At 40.4% G+C, this 24,015-nt stretch overlaps 2 protein-coding genes across 3 annotated transcripts in view; one reads left to right on the top strand and one right to left on the bottom strand.

The window, feature by feature from the left end:
• Positions 1-52: 52 nt before the first annotated feature.
• Positions 53-18,833, bottom strand: LOC113068768 (WD repeat-containing protein 48-like). Of its 2 annotated transcripts, none has more exons than XM_026241626.1 (19): positions 18,728-18,833; positions 17,271-17,411; positions 17,095-17,173; positions 16,929-17,011; positions 16,623-16,752; positions 15,950-16,038; positions 15,582-15,683; positions 15,212-15,436; positions 13,827-13,901; positions 7,285-7,387; positions 6,894-6,991; positions 6,704-6,811; positions 6,532-6,628; positions 6,287-6,463; positions 4,929-5,034; positions 4,775-4,862; positions 4,614-4,690; positions 2,846-3,035; positions 53-856 (listed from the first exon to the last, which is right to left on the bottom strand). In XM_026241626.1, exons 1-19 carry the CDS (start codon positions 18,773-18,775, stop codon positions 761-763), a joined length of 2,112 nt encoding a protein of 703 aa, XP_026097411.1. In that variant the 5' UTR covers positions 18,776-18,833; the 3' UTR covers positions 53-760. The 2 variants fall into 2 exon arrangements, with proteins under 2 accessions (XP_026097411.1, XP_026097412.1); XM_026241627.1 differs by having other exon boundaries at positions 54-856; positions 17,095-17,170.
• Positions 18,834-19,477: 644 nt separating this feature from the next.
• Positions 19,478-24,015, top strand: part of scn5lab (sodium channel, voltage gated, type V-like, alpha b) — a 139,373-nt gene continuing 134,835 nt past the window's right edge. Inside the window, exon 1 of the mRNA XM_026241624.1 lies at positions 19,478-20,082. The gene's annotated coding sequence lies outside the window, so the exon portion shown is untranslated. The remainder of the gene's footprint in view (positions 20,083-24,015) is intronic.

Raw genomic sequence — 24,015 nt, 5'->3', positions numbered from 1 at the left:
ACATCACAATAATCCACAAGTGATCCAGTCCATCAGTTAACATCTGTGATGTTTTTATCAGACTCTCATTCTGACGGCACCCATTCACTGCAGAGCATCCACTGATGAGACACTGATGCAATGCTGCATTTCTCCAAACCTGATGAAGAAAAAACTCACCTGGGATGGCCTGAGGTTAAGCAGATTTTAATGTCAGTGAAACTATTCCTTTAAATATATATATTTTTGTCATATTTTACATGAAAAAGCACCTTTTTGAAGATACCTTACATTTTCTTAAAAAGAAATGCAAATAAAAACCTAATCTCCAACTCATGTTCAAGTCGACTACAAAATAATTACAATATATCTACAAAACGGAAGCACTGATGATCACATGATGTCAGGGGGAGAGGGAGAGATGCATCATGGGAAATGGAGTCCTTGGAGCTTCCTCAGATGACGTGTTTCGACACAGACGCTGGTTTTAAAACCAGTTCCTCGGCTTCGACTGGATTCGATGACGTCATTGTGTAACAAACACACCAGTGGAATGTTAAACGAGGCGGTAAAGAGAGAATTCATGCCCAGAAAATAATACTAAAAACCTTACATGTGGCAAAAATATGAAAACACTCTTTTTGACATTCGCCAGCGTTTCTTCCAGCGATCCTCCTTCCCGTTTACACTCGGATAATCGTGCGTGTGAGGAAGATGATGTAGACGTCAGGTGAGCGTGTGCTTTGAATGTGTTGCGAGCGGAGTCAGAAGGGGCGGAGCTTCACGTGGATTTCTGCCGATAGTGGAGCGTCAGGTCACCGCCGCTCTTCCAGATGAAGTGCTTCACCGTTCGCAGGTCCATGTTGGGATCCAGAACCTAAAGAAAGCAATGCAACATCATGCCACAAATTCTTTTGAACATGCATCATGTCTGATTAATTTATACGCAGGAAGTGCATTCAAGTCATTACGGGAAGATCATATTTTATGAGTAATTATGGGGTCGTTTAATCCTTTGATACAATGACCAGCCTACAAAAGAATTGCTTATAAATCTCACTTTACACTAAAATCTTGGATTTAATCCAAATAAGCATGGGTTATTTCTTTACTGGTTATTTGTTTTAAATTAAAATAAAATTGAACATTCTTCAAAATAAAGTATTTCGAAAAAGAGATTTTAAAGAATGTTGAGAACCAAACAGTTGATGGTAGCCATTGACTTCCACTGTTTGATTCCCAACATTCTTTAAAATCTTTTTTTCAAATTACCTTATTTGACTGTTTGATTTCCAACATTTTAACATTTGTTTTCCAACCTTGTTCAAAATAAGGTCATTTGAAAAAGATTTTAAAGAATGTTGGGAATCAAAGAGTTGACGGTAGCCATTGATTTCCAAAGTAAGGAAAAGACGAAAACACCATGGAAATCAATGGCTACCATCAATTGTTTGATTTCCAAAATTTTAACATTTGTTTTCCAGCATTCTTCAAAATAAGGTCATTTGAAAAAAAGATTTTAAAGAATGTTGGGAATCAGAGAGTTGACGGTAACCATTGACTTCCATTGTGAGGAAAATAAAAAAACACTATTGAAGTCAATGGCTACCGTCAACAGTTTGGTTCTCAACATTCTTCAAAATATTGTTTTCAAAATACAGTATTTTGAAGAATGTTTAATTTAATTTTAATTTAAAACAAATGTTAAAATGTTGGAAAACAAAGAGTTGACGGTAGCCATTGATTTCCATAGTGTTTTTTTATTTTCCTTACTTTGGAAATAAATGGCTACCGTCAACTGTTTATTTTCCAACATTCTTCAAAATAAGGTAATTAAAAAAAAAAGATTTTAAAGAATGTTGGGAACCAAAGAGTTGACGGTAGCCATTGATTTCCAAAGTAAGGAAAAGACGAAAACACCATGGAAATCAATGGCTACCGTCAACTGTTTGATTTCCAAAATTTTTACATTTGTTTTCCAGCATTCTTCAAAATAAGGTCATTTGAAAAAAAGATTTTAAAGAATGTTGGGAATCAGAGAGTTGACGGTAACCATTGACTTCCATTGTGAGGAAAAGAAAAAAACACTATTGAAGTCAATGGCTACCGTCAACTGTTTGGTTCTCAACATTCTTCAAAATATCGTTTTCAAAATACAGTATTTTGAAGAATGTTTAATTTAATTTTAATTTAAAACAAATGTTAAAATGTTGGAAAACAATGAGTTGACGGTAGCCATTGATTTCCAAAGTGTTTTTTTCTTTTCCTTACTTTGGAAATAAATGGCTACCGTCAACTGTTTATTTTCCAACATTCTTCAAAATAAGGTAATTTGAAAAAAAGATTTTAAAGAATGTTGGGAACCAAAGAGTTGACGGTAGCCATTGACTTCAATAGTGTTTTTTTCTTTTCCTCACAATGGAAGTCAATGGTTACCGTCAACTCTTTGATTCCCAACATTCTTTAAAATCTTTTTCAAATGACCTTATTTTGAAGAATGTTGGAAAACAAATGTTAAAATGTTGGAAATCAAACAGTTGACGGTAGCCATTGACATCCATGCTAAGGAGGGGGAAAAAATACAATATAAGTCAATGGCTCTTTAGTTCCCAACATTCTTCAAAATATAGTTTTCAAAATACCTTATTTGTAAATGCAAATTTAGCATTAATACAGGCGCTGTTAGAAAGGCTGTAGAAGTATCAGTATCATTGTTGGATCTCTAATGTAGTACACTGATGTTAAAAACAAATGAAACCTTATTGTAAAAGTGTTACAGGAAACGGTTACCATCAACAATGACTAGCTACAGTACCAAAATGAAGAAATAAGAAAATTGCGCAGGTGTAGCCATCTAAAGAAATACCTGATCTTGACAGAGCAGCTCGATCTTCTCCTCCGCTAGCACTGCCATGTCCTCCTCCTCTTTCTGTTCGCTGGGCTTCTCTGCGGACGAAGCGCCCGTCTGAGACTCGCTGTCCAGATTGATGATCTTTTCATACACGTGCTCCATCACCTTCCTCACCTGTAACATGTCACTGGCCGACAGACGATCCCTACACACACACACACACACACACACACACACGTTTCATGCATATTTGTGTGCAACGGCATCCAACAAGTGTGTTCAGGGACGAGCTGAAAGTATTGTTCGTGTAACAGATGATAAAAATAAACAATTGCCCACTTTTTCACTGCCATTTATTTATAAAACTTCAATAAAGACTTTTAAAGAGACCATCATTTATTAATCTTCAAGTTGTTTTCCAAACCTCGTATAGGTTTCTGTTCTCTGTTGAATGCACAAGAAGATATTTTGAAGAATGTTTGAAATCAAACAGTTGCTGGTAGCCATTGACTTCCATAGTGTTTTTTTCCGCCAAAAATAGAAGTCAATGGATACCGTCAAATGTTTGGTTCCCAACATTCTTCAAAATCTCTTTTTTCGTTAACACCTTATTTTGAAGAATGTTGGAAAACAAATGTTGGAATGTTGATGGTAGCCATTGGTTTTCATTAGTTTTTTCCTCTACTATGCAAGTCAATGGCTACCATCAACTCTTTGGTTCCCAACATTGTTTTATTTATATATATATATATATATATATATATATATATATATATATATTTTAAGAATTTGGGAAAAATTTGGGAATGTTGGAAAACAGGTGACGGTAGCCATTGACATCCATGGTAGGAAGCAAAACAAAACAAAAAAACAAAAAAAACGATAAAAGTCATTGGCGACCAGCAACTCTTTGTTTCCTAATATTCTTACTTTATTTTGAAAAATGTTGGAATGTTGCAGCTGACGGTAGCCATTGATTTCCACAAAGTTTTTTCCTCTACTATGGAAGTCAATGGGTACCGTCAACTCTTTGTTTCCCAACATTTTTCAAAAAATAAAACAAAAATAAATTATATATATATTATAATTTTGCCAAAAAAAATTTGGAATGTTAGAAAAAAAAAAAAAAAACTGACGGTAGCCATTGACATCCATGGTAGGAAGAAAAAAAAAAACGATATAAGTCATTGGCGACCAACAACTCTGTTTTCCAATATTCTTACTTTATTTTGAAGTATGTTGGAATGTTGCAGTTGACGGTAGCCATTGATTTCCATTGAGTTTTCCCTCTACTATGGAAGTCAATGGCTACCGTCAACTCCTTGGTTCCTAACTTTATCCCCTTTTTTTGTAGAATGCTGGAAAACAAATGTTGGAATGTTGCAGTTGACGGTAGCCATTGACTTCCACAGAGTTTTTTTCCCTACTATGGAAGTCACTGGCTACCGTCACCTGTTGTGGTTCCCAACTTTCTTCCAAATTTATTTATTTTCAAATTGTGTGTTCAACAGTACATACAAAAACAGAACATACCGCTTTGAAACAACTTCAGTAAACTATCCTTTTAAACTAATCCCCCCCCCCCCCCCCCCACCCCCCAATTTTAACCTTGTAGGTCCAATTTTAAATTATTGTTATCGGTTTTCTTATCTATAGGGATTTTGACACCCAAAACCAACTTTTGCATCCTAAAGTCCAGGGGTCCAGCTTTTCCTATGTCTAGTAAGAGCTGCTCTAGTCTCCGTCTAACAAGCTCAGACAGAAACATCACAGTCACACGTACTTCTTTAACGTCTTCGCTCCGGAGGACGAATGGGGCTGGAGGTAGAATGGGATTTTGTTGAATTTTGGCATGTTTTTCTGTAAGAGAATGACATAAGTGTACTTCACAGAAGAGAAATCAGAAGTGTAACACACTCTGAAGAGGATCTGCTGGACTCTTACGTCTACGGTGATGTCGATGACCCACTGCGGGACCGTCTCGTTCAGTAACATGGACTCGGTTTCTCCACCGGAGTCTCGACACAGCAGCCTGAGACAGACACAGTTCATCAGCAACACAGACGTCTACAGACCTGATCGAACCGAGGACACACACCTGAACAACGTCCGTCCTCCCGCTTCACCGAAGATCACCGGAGTGTGCGGAGGCACCTGGAAATATCCGTTTCCTTTCTGCATCCGGCTCTCGTGCTCGCCGTTCACTGAGGAAACACATCATCCGAAGAAACATCAGCCTAAATATCAGCAGAAAACACTGAGCGTGAATCCACCTGAAGATTTATCATTTTTCACTCACAAGAAAAATAAATGGATGAAATACATTTACATCATTTAATATAACTAGATAAAAATTTTGTCAAGACAAACTTGAGAAACAGCTTGAGAAAGCCTGACCAGAAAGTTTGAAAAGCAAGTGATTAGCATATTGCTAGCATTACTATTAAGTAACTAGCATGTCATTAGCATGATTAGCAAAGTTACTAGCATGTTGCTAGCACGTTTCTAGCATGATTAACATGTTACTAGCATGTCGTTAGCATGATTAGCATGTTACTAGCATGTCGTTAGCATGATTAGCAAGTTACTATCATGTTGTTAATATTTTCTAACATGATTAGCATGTCATTATCATGATTACCAAGTTTACTAGCATGTTGCTAGCATGATTAGCATGTCACTAGCATGTTTCTAGCATGATTAACATGTCACTAGCATGTGCCTTATATGTAATTAATAATATTCATAATATAGACAAACACTATGAAATATAATTAAATATTTTAGCATTTATTATTATCTACCATATGTATAATATACATATTTCACATAACATTCAGATAATTCATAATATAAACATAATTTAATATAATTATATGTAAGTATTATTATTATCTACCATTAAACAAAAATATGTATAATTAATATACGTTACATAATATACATATTTATTATATATTATACAATGTGTAATTTCTAATAATTATAATTATAACTATAATTGTATTCAATTATATAAATATATATGTTAGTTATAATGTTATTATACAATACAGTAATTATAAACTTGAATTTTATTTTGTCAAAAATAATTACAAAAACACAATATAGTTTATAATAACTGTAAATTATTATTATTATTATAAGTAGCATTATATATACACGTGTGTAATATAATTAAATATGTGTTAATAATATTACACTGTAAAATCTAAATTAATAATAACATTTATATTAAAAATATATTATTATTACATATATCAATATATAATAATTTAATATTTAATTTTTTTAGAATACAATATATATATATATATATATATATATATATATATATATATATATATATATATATATATATATATATATATATATTATTTTATATATGCATAGTCATTTATTTCATAACATGACATTATACAGTCAGTGTTTTTATTGATCGACTGATTGCCGTACCAGCATCTATGTGTTTCTTGGTAGCCAGATCAGCACATTTTAGTGATGATGATGTCAGAAAGAGTTGAGAGTTTTCTCCAATCGTGTGATTGGCTTCGCTCTCGTCGTCCGAGGGGTTAATGTGAGTGCGAGGCCAATACTCCAGCAGCGCCTGCAGCAGCAGTCCTCCCAGATTCACTGCAGAACAACACATTAATAACTCATCTTCATCATCATTATCTGTCACCACAATCAGCTCGGCTCACGTTTGGGGTCGGATCCGTCAGAGCTGGTGAAGCCAGCGTCTTTAGCAGAAACCCAGGCTGCAAAGCAGTCGCTCTCGTCCAGCGTTATGGTCAGCATCTGTCAATCACAAGGCAAAAGATTAAGAAAACATTCACTGAAGATGAGCTGAAGCCCCGTCCTGTCGAGACGCACCCCTGTCTTCAGATCCACTGAGAACCAGTTCGGCACATAAACCATCTTGAACCTTCTCTTGATCTCTTCATCAAACTCCGTCTTGCCCAGGTCTTCCACTTTACAGGCCTGTAACACAGAGACAGACAGAGGTGCGGTCACATGATGGAGGGAGGGGTCACGTGTAGAGGGACACGCGTGTGATCCGTACCTTCAGCACATCCCAGTACGCCACGCTATTGTTGGTGTCTTTTGTCAGAATGTGTCGCTTGTCGTTCAGAATGTTGCACTGGATTATACTGGCGCCACCTACAGGTCGAGACCACACATTCATACTCAATATATATAGTAGTCGATATATTATTCTTAATGATTATTATATATACACAAAGTAATTCTAAACTTTAGAAAAACAAAAAAAGAAAAAATTATAAATTAAAATAGAAAATCTAAAAATACAAATTATGACCAAAAAAATAAATAAACAAAAATAATTAGAAAAGTTATATTACAAACAAATACAGTATCATGCTAAAAATGCTGTTCGATGGCAATTCTAATGTATAAACAGATCGAAACATGCAGTAAAAGCAGATGTGAACCTTTGATGACTTGCTCAGTCTGAGTGCAGAGCGGCATCAGTGGAGCGCTGCAGTCATTCTCATAATCACCAGACGCTCGCAGACCGAGCACAGCCTTCAGAGACTGAAACAAACATGAGATCAAGAGAACAGAGACTGAGACACACACGAGATCAAGAGAACAGAGACCGAGACACACACGAGATCAAGAGAACAGAGACCGTGACACACACACGAGATCAAGAGAACAGAGACCGAGACACACACGAGATCAAGAGAACAGAGACCGAGACACACACACGAGATCAAGAGAACAGATACCGAGACACACACGAGATCAAGAGAACAGAGACAGAGACACACACGAGATCAAGAGAACAGAGACCGAGACACACACACGAGATCAAGAGAACAGAGACCGAGACACACACGAGATCAAGAGAACAGAGACCGAGACACACACGAGATCAAGAGAACAGAGACCGAGACACACACGAGATCAAGAGAACAGAGACCGAGACACACACGAGATCAAGAGAACAGAGACCGAGACACACACACGAGATCAAGAGAACAGAGACCGAGACACACACACGAGATCAAGAGAACAGAGACCGAGACACACACACGAGATCAAGAGAACAGAGACCGAGACACACACGAGATCAAGAGAACAGAGACCGAGACACACACGAGATCAAGAGAACAGAGACCGAGACACACACGAGATCAAGAGAACAGAGACCGAGACACACACGAGATCAAGAGAACAGAGACCGAGACACACACACGAGATCAAGAGAACAGAGACCGAGACACACACACGAGATCAAGAGAACAGAGACCGAGACACACACGAGATCAAGAGAACAGAGACCGAGACACACACGAGATCAAGAGAACAGAGACCGAGACACACACACGAGATCAAGAGAACAGAGACCGAGACACACACGAGATCAAGAGAACAGAGACCGAGACACACACACGAGATCAAGAGAACAGAGACCGAGACACACACGAGATCAAGAGAACAGAGACCGAGACACACACACGAGATCAAGAGAACAGAGACCGAGACACACACGAGATCAAGAGAACAGAGACCGAGACACACACACGAGATCAAGAGAACAGAGACCGAGACACACACGAGATCAAGAGAACAGAGACCGAGACACACACGAGATCAAGAGAACAGAGACCGAGACACACACACCAGATCAAGAGAACAGAGACCGAGACACACACACGAGATCAAGAGAACAGAGACCGAGACACACACACGAGATCAAGAGAACAGAGACCGAGACACACACGAGATCAAGAGAACAGAGACCGAGACACACACACGAGATCAAGAGAACAGAGACCGAGACACACACGAGATCAAGAGAACAGAGACCGAGACACACACACGAGATCAAGAGAACAGATACCGAGACACACACGAGATCAAGAGAACAGAGACAGAGACACACACGAGATCAAGAGAACAGAGACCGAGACACACACACGAGATCAAGAGAACAGAGACCGAGACACACACGAGATCAAGAGAACAGAGACCGAGACACACACGAGATCAAGAGAACAGAGACCGAGACACACACAAGATCAAGAGAACAGAGACCGAGACACACACACGAGATCAAGAGAACAGAGACCGAGACACACACGAGATCAAGAGAACAGAGACCGAGACACACACACGAGATCAAGAGAACAGAGACCGAGACACACACGAGATCAAGAGAACAGAGACCGAGACACACACGAGATCAAGAGAACAGAGACCGAGACACACACACGAGATCAAGAGAACAGAGACCGAGACACACACGAGATCAAGAGAACAGAGATCAAGAGAACAGAGACCGAGACACACACGAGATCAAGAGAACAGAGACCGAGACACACACGAGATCAAGAGAACAGAGACCGAGACGCACACGAGATCAAGAGAACAGAGACCGAGACACACACACGAGATCAAGAGAACAGAGACCGAGACGCAGACGAGATCAAGAGAACAGAGACCGAGACACAGACAAGATCAAGAGAACAGAGACCGAGACACACACACGAGATCAAGAGAACAGAGACCGAGACACAGACAAGATCAAGAGAACAGAGACCGAGACACACACACGAGATCAAGAGAACAAGAGACCGAGACGCACACGAGATCAAGAGAACAGAGACCGAGACACACACGAGATCAAGAGAACAGAGACCGAGACACACACGAGATCAAGAGAACAGAGACCGAGACACAGACAAGATCAAGAGAACAGAGACCGAGACACACACGAGATCGAGAGAACAGAGACCGAGACACAGACAAGATCAAGAGAACAGAGACCGAGACGCAGACGAGATCAAGAGAACAGAGACCGAGACACACACGAGATCAAGAGAACAGAGACCGAGACACACACGAGATCAAGAGAACAGAGACCGAGACACACACGAGATCAAGAGAACAGAGACCGAGACACACACACGAGATCAAGAGAACAGAGACCGAGACACACACGAGATCAAGAGAACAGAGACCGAGACGCAGACAAGATCAAGAGAACAGAGACCGAGACACACACACGAGATCAAGAGAACAGAGACCGAGACACACACGAGATCAAGAGAACAGAGACCGAGACACACACGAGATCAAGAGAACAGAGACCGAGACACACACACCAGATCAAGAGAACAGAGACCGAGACACACACACGAGATCAAGAGAACAGAGACCGAGACACACACGAGATCAAGAGAACAGAGACCGAGACACACACACGAGATCAAGAGAACAGAGACCGAGACACACACACGAGATCAAGAGAACAGAGACCGAGACGCAGACGAGATCAAGAGAACAGAGACCGAGACACACACAAGATCAAGAGAACAGAGACCGAGACGCACACGAGATCAAGAGAACAGAGACCGAGACACACACGAGATCAAGAGAACAGAGACCGAGACACAGACGAGATCAAGAGAACAGAGACCGAGACACACACACGAGATCAAGAGAACAGAGACCGAGACGCAGACGAGATCAAGAGAACAGAGACCGAGACACACACACGAGATCAAGAGAACAGAGACCGAGACACACACGAGATCAAGAGAACAGAGACCGAGACACACACACGAGATCAAGAGAACAGAGACCGAGACACACACACAAGATCAAGAGAACAGAGACCGAGACACACACGAGATCAAGAGAACAGAGACCGAGACACAGACGAGATCAAGAGAACAGAGACCGAGACACACACACGAGATCAAGAGAACAGAGACCGAGACACACACACGAGATCAAGAGAACAGAGACCGAGACACACACACGAGATCAAGAGAACAGAGACCGAGACACACACACGAGATCAAGAGAACAGAGACCGAGACACACACACGAGATCAAGAGAACAGAGACCGAGACACACACGAGATCAAGAGAACAGAGACCGAGACACACACACGAGATCAAGAGAACAGAGACCGAGACACACACACGAGATCAAGAGAACAGAGACCGAGACACACACACGAGATCAAGAGAACAGAGACCGAGACGCAGACGAGATCAAGAGAACAGAGACCGAGACACACACAAGATCAAGAGAACAGAGACCGAGACACACACGAGATCAAGAGAACAGAGACCGAGACACACACACGAGATCAAGAGAACAGAGACCGAGACACACACAAGATCAAGAGAACAGAGACCGAGACACACACACGAGATCAAGAGAACAGAGACCGAGACACACACACGAGATCAAGAGAACAGAGACCGAGACGCAGACGAGATCAAGAGAACAGAGACCGAGACACACACAAGATCAAGAGAACAGAGACCGAGACACACACACGAGATCAAGAGAACAGAGACCGAGACACACACACGAGATCAAGAGAACAGAGACCGAGACACACACACGAGATCAAGAGAACAAGAGACCGAGACACACACACGAGATCAAGAGAACAGAGACCGAGACACACACACGAGATCAAGAGAACAAGAGACCGAGACACACACACGAGATCAAGAGAACAGAGACCGAGACACACACACGAGATCAAGAGAACAGAGACCGAGACGCACACGAGATCAAGAGAACAGAGACCGAGACACACACACGAGATCAAGAGAACAGAGACCGAGACACACACACGAGATCAAGAGAACAGAGACCGAGACACACACGAGATCAAGAGAACAGAGACCGAGACACACACGAGATCAAGAGAACAGAGACCGAGACACACACGAGATCAAGAGAACAGAGACCGAGACACACACACGAGATCAAGAGAACAGAGACCGAGACACACACACGAGATCAAGAGAACAGAGACCGAGACACACACACGAGATCAAGAGAACAGAGACCGAGACACACACGAGATCAAGAGAACAGAGATCGAGACACACACACGAGATCAAGAGAACAGAGACCGAGACACACACACGAGATCAAGAGAACAGAGACCGAGACACACACACAAGATCAAGAGAACAGAGACCGAGACACACACGAGATCAAGAGAACAGAGACCGAGACACACACGAGATCAAGAGAACAGAGACCGAGACACACACACGAGATCAAGAGAACAGAGACCGAGACACACACGAGATCAAGAGAACAGAGACCGAGACACACACGAGATCAAGAGAACAGAGACCGAGACACACACGAGATCAAGAGAACAGAGACTGAGACACACACACGAGATCAAGAGAACAGAGACCGAGACACACACGAGATCAAGAGAACAGAGACCGAGACACACACGAGATCAAGAGAACAGAGATCAAGAGAACAGAGACCGAGACACACACACGAGATCAAGAGAACAGAGACCGAGACACACACACGAGATCAAGAGAACAGAGACCGAGACACACACGAGATCAAGAGAACAGAGACCGAGACACACACACGAGATCAAGAGAACAGAGACCGAGACACACACGAGATCAAGAGAACAGAGACCGAGACACACACGAGATCAAGAGAACAGAGACCGAGACACACACGAGATCAAGAGAACAGAGACCGAGACACACACGAGATCAAGAGAACAGAGACCGAGACACACACGAGATCAAGAGAACAGAGACCGAGACACACACACGAGATCAAGAGAACAGAGACCGAGACACACACACGAGATCAAGAGAACAGAGACCGAGACACACACGAGATCAAGAGAACAGAGACCGAGACACACACGAGATCAAGAGAACAGAGACCGAGACACACACGAGATCAAGAGAACAGAGACCGAGACACACACACGAGATCAAGAGAACAGAGACCGAGACACACACACGAGATCAAGAGAACAGAGACCGAGACACACACGAGATCAAGAGAACAGAGATCGAGACACACACACGAGATCAAGAGAACAGAGACCGAGACACACACACGAGATCAAGAGAACAGAGACCGAGACACACACACAAGATCAAGAGAACAGAGACCGAGACACACACGAGATCAAGAGAACAGAGACCGAGACACACACGAGATCAAGAGAACAGAGACCGAGACACACACACGAGATCAAGAGAACAGAGACCGAGACACACACGAGATCAAGAGAACAGAGACCGAGACACACACGAGATCAAGAGAACAGAGACCGAGACACACACGAGATCAAGAGAACAGAGACTGAGACACACACACGAGATCAAGAGAACAGAGACCGAGACACACACGAGATCAAGAGAACAGAGACCGAGACACACACGAGATCAAGAGAACAGAGATCAAGAGAACAGAGACCGAGACACACACACGAGATCAAGAGAACAGAGACCGAGACACACACACGAGATCAAGAGAACAGAGACCGAGACACACACGAGATCAAGAGAACAGAGACCGAGACACACACACGAGATCAAGAGAACAGAGACCGAGACACACACGAGATCAAGAGAACAGAGACCGAGACACACACGAGATCAAGAGAACAGAGACCGAGACACACACGAGATCAAGAGAACAGAGACCGAGACACACACGAGATCAAGAGAACAGAGACCGAGACACACACACGAGATCAAGAGAACAGAGACCGAGACACACACACGAGATCAAGAGAACAGAGACCGAGACACACAAAGATTCAAAGATTTATAAAGATTTCTAACTTTAGCCAAGGATCGCCAAACTACATTTTAAGAGTATATGCATTATTTTTTATTTTATTATGCTTTAATAAAAACTATTCACTGCTGCTGGTGATTTAACTAAAAGCCCTGCAGCTAAAGGTCAAATTGCTTCTGGTTTAAATTACAGTCAAACTCTACGACAGGATCAAATCGGTATTAATGCATCATATCTAACCATTATTCAGTGAATGCAACTGTCCACAGCTTCAGTATCAGATGAAAAGTGTGAAGTGCATAATTAACAGAAGTCTTCCAGCATTGTAAGAGCTAAAGATAGCAGCGCTGCAGGGGTGTTCAGCTGAATGTGTGTGACGTCTGGAGCAGGTGTGTTTCCAGCTGAACTTACCCACTTATTAACCGTGGACTTGGTGGTGGACACCCAGATGGCCGAATGTGGATCAGCGGATCTGTCCAGCTCCATCTGAGAGACAGAAACACACACATTCACACTTCAGCAACTTCCACTTCCTTCCCTTCACCTGCTCACGCTCCACAGCTGCGGCGTGACGCATCAACCTTCAGTTAACATCCCAGCCCAGGTTTGAGATTTATTTTCTGTCTCCTTAAGTGTTAGATCTATTTCTTTATTATATATATATATATATATATATATATAAATTGTATTTTATTTGATAAAATACAATTTATATATTTATTGTTTTACATATTTATCTACAGTAATATTTAGTACTTTTTAGTACTTATTTTTTTTTTCAAATGTACTTAAATTACATTATATTTTTGTTTTGTGTGTTTACATAACATTTAACAATAAATTAAATAAAAATAAAGAATTTTTGATATTATTAAAATTGTATTTTAAATATTTTATATGTATGCATATTTCATATATTATTTTGTATTTTATTTGATTTTTTTTCATATTTATCTAATAATTAGTACTTTTTTTCAAATGTATTTAAATTAAATTTTATTCTCTGTTTGTTTTGTGTGTTTACATTTAACAATAAATTAAATAAAAATAAATATTTTTTATATATTATTAAAATTACATTTTAAGTGTATATATATATATATATATATATATATATATATATATGCATATTTTACGTTTTTCATATTTATGTAATATTTAGTAAATTTATGTTAAATATTTTCAAATGCTTTTAAATTGCATGATGCATATTTTCTTTTTGTTTTGTTTGTTTACAATTAATGATAAAATAAAATAAATAAATAAATAAATAATTTGAAATTTTGTATTATATTTAATATATTTTTCATATATATATATAAAACAAAAAAGAATAATATAATTTAGTATTCAATTTAAATATATGCATTTCGTATGTATATATATATATATATATATAATATATATATATATATATATATAATATATATATATATATATATATATATATATATATATATATATTACTAGTGCTGGCCAGCGATTAATCACTTCCAAAATAAAAGTTTTTGTGTACATAATGTGTGTGTACTATGTTTATTTATTATATATATATATATATATATATATATATATATATATATATATATATATATATATATACACACTAAATACACAGTACACATAAATATATATTATAAAAGCAAAAAATTTTATTTGGGGTGCGATTGCTTGCAATTAAACATTGCCCAGCACTAATTTTTAAATTGTAAAAATTCATAAATAGTTAAACTACTATATATATATATATATAAACTCAGGAGAAGCAGAAGGTTTCTTCATGAGGTGTTGGGCACCTTCAGCACAGGAGCGTTCTCCTCACAGATCAGCACATGGATGTCAGGACTGCGCAGGTCTGTACAGTATATCTTGCGGTCGCGTCCTCCAGAATAAACATGTGTGAAGGCCTCGTTGGCCTGCAGCGCCCACACGCCCTCGTCGTGAACACGGTACGTGGCGATGCACCGCTGCTGACCCAGAGACCAGAGCCGGATCGTCCCGTCTGAGCTCCCCGAGAGACACTGACCACACAAAACCAGAGCTTTAAAGCATGAAAAGCATGCATATTAACTTGTGCATGAATAGACAATCACAATATGCATTACATGTGCATTACACGCAAAAATGCACCAGTTATTCACTTTCCCAGAAAAGAAAACCCCTCACCTGAGTCCCGTCTCGGTTGAGCAGCAGGGATTTGACGTTGTCTGTGTGTCCTTTCAGTTTCATCAGTTTGGCACAGGTTCGTGGGTCCCACACTCTCAGAACCTGAAGAAGAGATCAACCAAACAACGGTAATCTGAAACTATCAGCATGGAAGTAAAGGCGCTTGTTATTAACAGCAAATATCAATACAACAACCTGAAATGCATCACTCTATACAACATCAGCATCTTAAAAACATTTTTAATATATCCCTGGACGTGACCTTGAAAAAAACTGTGCAAATGTAATTTTAAAAAGTTAGTTAGAAAGCAGTTTCTTTCATGCATGTATGTTGAATGCATTGCGATGTCAGATTTGAGGATTGAAACCTTTTCGGTGGATCCTGACACTATTACTGTTCCCATCTGATTCATGGCCAGACTGTAGATGGAGTCCTTGTTCCCACTGAGAGAAGACGCTGTACAACATGAAAACATTAATAAAGAAATGATTAATAATTATAATAACACATAAATAAACTATTAAATAATAAATTAAAAATATTATAGTTAATAAATAAATAATTAATAAATTAATTATTAAAAATAAACTAATTAATTATTAATTAATAATAAATAAATAATACAATTGTTTAAAATAAATACGTAATTAAACAAATGAATGAACAAATTCATTAATTAATAAAACATTAATTCATTATTTCAAATAAATAAATTAACTAAATAATTAATTATAAATAAATAATTAAATTTTTAACAATAATTAAATAAATTATTAAACAAATGAATGAATGATTAAATAATAAATTAATAAATGAAACATTAATAAATAAATGATTAAAATAAAACTAATAAATATATAAATTATAAATAATAAATAAAGTATTTATTTAAAATAAATAAATAAATAAATTATAAAAATAAATGAATTAATTAATGATTTAAAATAAATAAATAATTAGTAAATAAATAAATAAATAAGTGTTCTTCATATCACATATTTAAATATAATCTATCTATCTAAATTAAGATCAGCACTCACTAGTGACGGTGTTGTTGGATGCGGTCAGCGCGGTCAGTGTGTTCACATCCCAGAGAAAGATCTGTCGGTCCAGTCCTGCTGAAGCCACCAGCTCTTTGTCTTTAGCGTACGCCAATGCTTTAACATAGTCCTGATAATTATAAGATTATAATTTTAGCATTTTAAAGAAGCCAGTTCAACTACTACACAGGATGACAAAAAAAAGTTTTCCTTGACTCAAACATTTAGCCGACTGAACAAACACAGGTCAAGCTGGACTAAATCTGATGATAACATACGAGTCGATGAAAACAGCACTGACTGTACCTTGTGTGTTCTCAGTGTGGACATGCAGAAGCCCTTGTGTGCGTTCCAGACCTTCACCGTGGTGTCTGACGACGCTGAGATCACTGCACACACACACACACACACACACATGTACATCTGTACTGCGTTCACACGAGCACACGAGAAGTAAACCGCAGACACTCACGTGTTTTCCCGTTGCAGCAGAGGACGATATCGTTGACCCAGTCTGTGTGATGCTCCATCGATGCGATGTAAGGGTCCTGCTGCCACACACACACACACACACACACACACAGGAGCGGAGCGTCACATCAAAGGGCCTGGGGACAGCTGGGACAGGTTTAGAGAGCGAGGGCTCACCTTGTGCTGGTTCACGCTCCAGATCCTGATGATGGAGTCTCTCCCGGCGGTGAAGAGCCGGTTCAGAGCCGGATCCAGCTGAAGTGCGTTCACTCCATTACGATTATACTTCTCCACCTCGTCTCTGATCACGTACGACACCTGCAGATTTAGACACTTATTTAGATGTTATAATTCGTGCAGATTCAGTCAGAGTTCATTCTAAACTATTTGTAAACAAATACATCATTAGATAGCAATATCAACCCTTTTAATGAAAAAACACTGCACTGCTAACAAACACTGGATTCAAATTACCACAAAAAATATACATTTTCTTAGAAAAAAAATACACTTTGTAAAGTAGTTATGTACAATAGAATTATATTGTATAATACAGACCATATATGTTCAGAAGTTTGGGGTCAGTGAGATTTTTTATGTTTTAAAGCTCATCAAGGCTGCGCTTATTTTTTAAAAAATACAGAAAAAATACAGTAAAATGTGAAAATATTATTTAGATTTAAAATTAACGTTTTTTTTATTATGTACTTTAAAATATAATTTATTTCTGTGATGTGCAGCTGTATTTTCAGCATCACTATTGCACTCTTCAGTGTCACATGATCTTCAGAAATCATTCTGATATGATGCTTTATTACATTTACATTATATTTAGTCATTTTGCAGATGCTTACAAATTAGAATATATATATATATATATATATATATATATATATAAATAATAAAAAAGTAAAAAAAAACAGCATTTAATCAAAATAGAAATATTATGTAATAATATACACAACTGTTGAAAATTTTGAGGTCAGTGGGGTTATTAATTAAATACTTAAGAAATTAATACTTTTATTAACTAAAACTAATGATAAAAAGTGACAGTAAAGACTTTTATTTTGAAGAAAAGCTGTTCTTTGTAACATTTTACGCATCAAATAATCCCAAAAAAAGTATCACTGGTTTCAAAAATAATATTAAGCAGCAATCAAATTCAGCAAAAAAAAATTTAGGTTTAAAGTTTTGTTCATTAATTTTATTTTATCATTATCTCTAATTATCACTCGGCATCTACTATAAATCAGACTAAAACCAAATGATTAATAATTATTGCTTTTGCTATTAATTAGTCTCCTAAATATACCACATGCTAAAAGTAATTTAAATACTCTGAAACTTTCAATTGACTCATTTTCACTGCATATATTAAATAATTAAAATACAGACTATCCGTTTGGGACTGCTGTAAGCGGTCCATACAGACTTAGTATACTACATTCTTAGACAGCTGACTCGATTGCAGTACGGAAGGGAGCACACTAGATGTTGAAACACAGCCCTTGGCCTTCAGCTCCCTGTGTGCCACACAAACGCTCACACCCGCGATAAAACCCCGAGCTACACTCTGAAGGCTCCTGTCATCACACTAATCGCACGCGCACTCGCAAGTGTGCAACATTCACCTGCACTTTCCTGCGCCCCGCTGCATTCTGCCTGTGATGCGTCGCCATCTTACATGTTGACGTCGTGACGTCACTTCCGCCACGCCGAGAAGAGCTGGCGCGCTCTAGGCGGGAGGAGAATTAATGGACAATATAAACATAAATAAATCGCAGAACACGCACAAATCCATATTATAGCATCAGAGTAATAATACAGTATTTGCACGTGATTTTTTTTTAAAATCATAGTGGCCATTCACAGACGCAAAAAAAACAGTTAAGCATTGTGTAAAGACACCTAAAGTCGCTTCAGAAGCGCTTTTTTGCCGCCTTTGTAGTGTAAATCTGGCATTGGTTGTGTAAAGACGCTTATTGGCGAAAAAATGGAAAAGCAGTGTGTTCTTCGTGAATGGCCCTTTAAATGCAATACATTATATTCAATAAAGCACATAGCCTACTCAATAAAATAACATGCAAGCAACACATTTCCACACTGAGTATTTAAAGAATAACTGTAAATTTGAAATAAATATAAAATCTATCGTGCTGGTATTTACCATGCATTATTAAAATTGCATTATACTGCGATACTTTCTGTGACCAACAGATGGAGTTATGAACTCATATTTACTGTACACTCCGCTTTTAGTTCAACAACTTCATATACAGTAGGCTGCCTATAGTCACACACATATTTTTTATTTAATGATACTACAAATTATGCTTCTCTTAGTGTCCAGTCAATGTGTGTGAGCTAAACCACGTGACGCACTGTATTATATATAATTTATGTCGTATGCACTGTATAATAAGATGATAATCGGTATATTTTGCATGCATATGAATAAAAAAAAAAGCCATGCACACATCAATTTTCAGTTTTAACACCCAATTCCTGCCTATTAAGAACAAAGCGCGCTTAATTTAATATTTAGAGAAAGGATGAAGCAAACAAAAAACCTAACCTAAAGCAATGCATGTGACAAAACACGATGCACTTTATTGACTTTTTGTGTTTTAAAGCTGCGGCTGGAGCAGATGGTGTTCGTGGAGGAGGAGGAGGAGGAACATCGAAGCTCTGGCTCTGTGCTGCTCTCAGATCAGTTCAGTCTGAGATACATCAACATCCAGGAGAAGTCTCTGTGTGTCTGTGGAATCGCGGATCTATGGCACAGGGACAGGACAGATATTCAGGATGATGTGAAAGAGGGGATTTAATGACTCTTCACTTTAGACTCAACTTGGAAAATTACATGCGCAACTTGTTTTGATTGCTGGGGATTTTCACCATGGCTTTCCTGTGGCTCTTTCTGCTGATCAGAGGAAATGTGTGAACACTTGCACATATACAGCTGCACACAAGCGAAGTTTCACATGTAAGTAGACTCCTTTTATTACTATGTCTTCATCTCGCGACTGATTTTATGTTTTAAAAGTTTCTTATTCTTTTATAGCTCTGGTTGTAATAAAACACGCCACGAATCAGATTCGAAAGGAAACATGAGAATACGTTTAAAATGCATTGCTTTGTGGTTTTGTTTTTATGACAACTGTAGTATTTCATGAGTGCAGAGGTTTATATTTTGACGGATGATTGCGACGCGTTTGATTTATAATAACGCAATTAAGTCAGAAATATATGTATTATTGATATTAGCGTTATATTTTAACAATATGCATGCCAGGCATGCTTGTTTAGTCACATCAGATCCGATTTCTGTTATTCTGAACGCTGTCAGTTCATGTGTGTGTCATGATTCTGCCCTCGTGTCCTTGATTTTTCCTAGTCTTGAGGCAGGATCATGACAGACCCATGTTTTGTGTACAAGCGCATGGCCTTGTCTTTGGGCCATGTGCTTGTGTTGTCTCGTTCCCTTGCCCCGCCCCCCTTGTTAACCTAGTCGTGTCTTGATTGTCCCATCTGTGCCACCTGTCGTGTCTTGATTGTTCCCCCTATTTAGATCTCCTAGTGTGCTCTGTCTTGCGTCGGTTCATTGTACCTGTGATTGAGATTTGTTCATCACTTGTGATTGTACCTGTTCCTGAAGAAGTGTTTTGTATTTCTGTGAGTGTTTGTTTATAGTTAGTGTTCCCGTGCTTTGAGTCTTTGTTTATCCCGTTAACTCAGTCCTGTTCAGTTATTTTGTATTTCCCTAGTCAGTGTTTTCCCCCTCGTGGGTTTTTGTTTTCCCCTTTTTTGTAAATAAACCTGTTTGTGTTGTAAATCCTGTCTGCACCTGAGTTCCTCCTTACCAATACCTGACAGAATGAACCGACCAGAATGGAACTCAGCGGACAGGAGGCAATGCTGGATGCCCGTGCCAGCAGCGTCGAGAGCTGGCGTGCCCGTGCCAGCAGCGTCGAGAGCTGGCGTGCCCGTGCCAGCAGCGTCGAGAGCTGGCGTGCCCGTGCCAGCAGCGTCGAGAGCTGGCGTGCCCGTGCCAGCAGCGTCGAGGGCTGGCGTGCCCGTGCCAGCAGCGTCGAGGGCTGGCGTGCCCGTGCCAGCAGCGTCGAGGGCTGGCGTGCCCGTGCCAGCAGCGTCGAGGGCTGGCGTGCCCGTGCCAGCAGCGTCGAGAGCTGGCGTGCCCGTGCCAGCAGCGTCGAGAGCTGGCGTGCCCGTGCCAGCAGCGTCGAGGGCTGGCGTGCCCGTGCCAGCAGCGTCGAGGGCTGGCGTGCCCGTGCCAGCAGCGTCGAGGGCTGGCGTGCCCGAGCCAGCAGCGTCGAGAGCTGGCGTGCCCGAGCCAGCAGCGGTGAGCGTGCCCGAGCCAGCAGCGGTGAGCGTGCCCGAGCCAGCAGCGGTGGGCGTGCCCGAGCCAGCAGCGGTGGGCGTGCCCGAGCCAGCAGCGGTGGGCGTGCCCGAGCCAGCAGCGGTGGGCGTGCCCGAGCCAGCAGCGGTGAGCGTGCCCGAGCCAGCAGCGGTGGGCGTGCCCGAGCCAGCAGCGGTGAGCGTGCCCGAGCCAGCAGCGGTGAGCGTGCCCGAGCCGGCAAAGAAGAGAGCTGCAGTCGTGAGAGCGGAGGAGAGAGCCGCGGTCGACTCTGCAGCTAAGACTTTAGTACAGTGTGTCTCATCTCGTAAGGAGATGCCAATTGTCCTGGCTGCTAAAGCCTTTTCAGATTATTTGTCTAGTCTTGTCCGGATCCTAGAAGTCCCCGTCAGTCCTGTTTTGTCCCCTGACCCTGTCCCCAGAAGTCCTAAGTGTCCAGCCGTTGTCTCCCCGTGTCCTGTTGATGTAGTCATGTGTCCCGTTGATGTGGCCCCGTGTCCCGTAGATGTCGTCTCCCCGTGTCCCGTGAGTGTAGCCCCGTGTCCCGTAGATGTCGTCTCCCCGTGTCCCGTGAGTGTAGCCCCGTGTCCTGCTGATGTAGTCATGTGTCCTGTTGATGTGGCCCCGTGTCCCGTTAATGTCCCCCCGTGTCCTGTGGTCCCCCCGTGTCCAGTAGATGTTGTCCCCCCGTGTCCAGTAGATGTTGTCCCCCCGTGTCCAGTAGATGTCGTCCCCCCGCGTCCCGTAAGTCTTGCCCCGCGTCCCTTGTCTGGTCCTGTCATGTCCCCTGTCAGTTGTCCCGAGACCCCTCCCCGCCCCTCACCACCCAGACCTGCCCGTACCCCCCGTCGTCAGCCTTCGTCCTGTCCCCCTAAGATTCCTACCCCACCCACCCGCCCTGGTCTGTCCCCCACGAACTTTGTGGTCCCGCCCCCTCCCCTTCCCTGTTTGTTTTTTTTGATTTGTCACCCCAACCCTGCTGTTGTGTACTCATGTTTGCCCTTGTTGTTATTTGTCATGTCTTGCTGGATTGTGTCTGTGTCCCAGTCTGTCATGTCAGTCATGTCCCGTGTTTGATGTTCCCTTGAGGAGCGTCTGGAAGCCGCTCCTTAAGGGAGGGGTTCTGTCATGATTCTGCCCTCGTGTCCTTGATTTTTCCTAGTCTTGAGGCAGGATCATGACAGACCCATGTTTTGTGTACAAGCGCATGGCCTTGTCTTTGGGCCATGTGCTTGTGTTGTCTCGTTCCCTTGCCCCGCCCCCCTTGTTAACCTAGTCGTGTCTTGATTGTCCCATCTGTGCCACCTGTCGTGTCTTGATTGTTCCCCCTATTTAGATCTCCTAGTGTGCTCTGTCTTGCGTCGGTTCATTGTACCTGTGATTGAGATTTGTTCATCACTTGTGATTGTACCTGTTCCTGAAGAAGTGTTTTGTATTTCTGTGAGTGTTTGTTTATAGTTAGTGTTCCCGTGCTTTGAGTCTTTGTTTATCCCGTTAACTCAGTCCTGTTCAGTTATTTTGTATTTCCCTAGTCAGTGTTTTCCCCCTCGTGGGTTTTTGTTTTCCCCTTTTTTGTAAATAAACCTGTTTGTGTTGTAAATCCTGTCTGCACCTGAGTTCCTCCTTACCAATACCTGACAGTGTGTGTGTGTGGTTTACATGAATATGAACAGGTGTGTGTGAGTGGCGCTGTTTTATTTCTGCGTCTCGCGCGTGCACGCTGTTTTTAAGAGTGATGGCAAGTTTAAAGTAGTTTAACTTTTAAAAAGCATGTAATATTGTTGAAACACTAGCTGTTTTAAACCTAAGACGAAACTCTCGCTCCTTTAAAGGTCCGCGCAGAAATCCTCGAGCTCTTGTCCAAGGTGCTGAAAACACACCGAGATCAGAAATTAGGAAATTAAAAACAATCTAACATCCTTTTACATGTCTAATTCGATTAAAGTAAGAGTCACAGACAAAATCGTGAATTCTTGTTGGTAAAAACGAAGGTAAACAGAAATCAGCACTATGAGAACCCCAAAAATTATTATGTAATAATAATGATATCTAAAAAAATCGAATAATTATCATCACATGTGTTATACAATTCATGTTTGTTAAAATTTATTTTCATTATAAATATTACTAAAATAAAAGCTACATTCTGTTCCTACCTTAAAAAAATACTTTCAGTTTGTGCAACATGACGTCACAGATATTAAATGATATCTTCACTGAATATATTAATAAATAGCCTTCACATACTTTTGACATAAAGTTAATGCTCTCGGTGTATTCCAAAGTACATACAGCAATAAGACTGAAATCATTATTTTGCTGAAATTACACATATCAGTATTTATTTTAAACAAGTTCTTTGTATAATATGATATATGAGAGCTATCTATCTTTGTGTGTGTGTGTGTGTGTGTGTGTGTGTGAGCTGTGGATACACAAAGGAAGTGATCATAACAGAAACAGCACTGCTTGATGTGATAATTCTCAGTGAAGGCCCGTGTTAAGAGTCTTCACCGTGATTATGATGAACAGAGAGTCATCTGT

Source organism: Carassius auratus, linkage group LG49B (assembly GCF_003368295.1).
Source record: "Carassius auratus strain Wakin linkage group LG49B, ASM336829v1, whole genome shotgun sequence".
NCBI classification, from domain to species: domain Eukaryota; kingdom Metazoa; phylum Chordata; class Actinopteri; order Cypriniformes; family Cyprinidae; genus Carassius; species Carassius auratus.
This window is presented reverse-complemented; position numbering and strand designations above follow the sequence as displayed.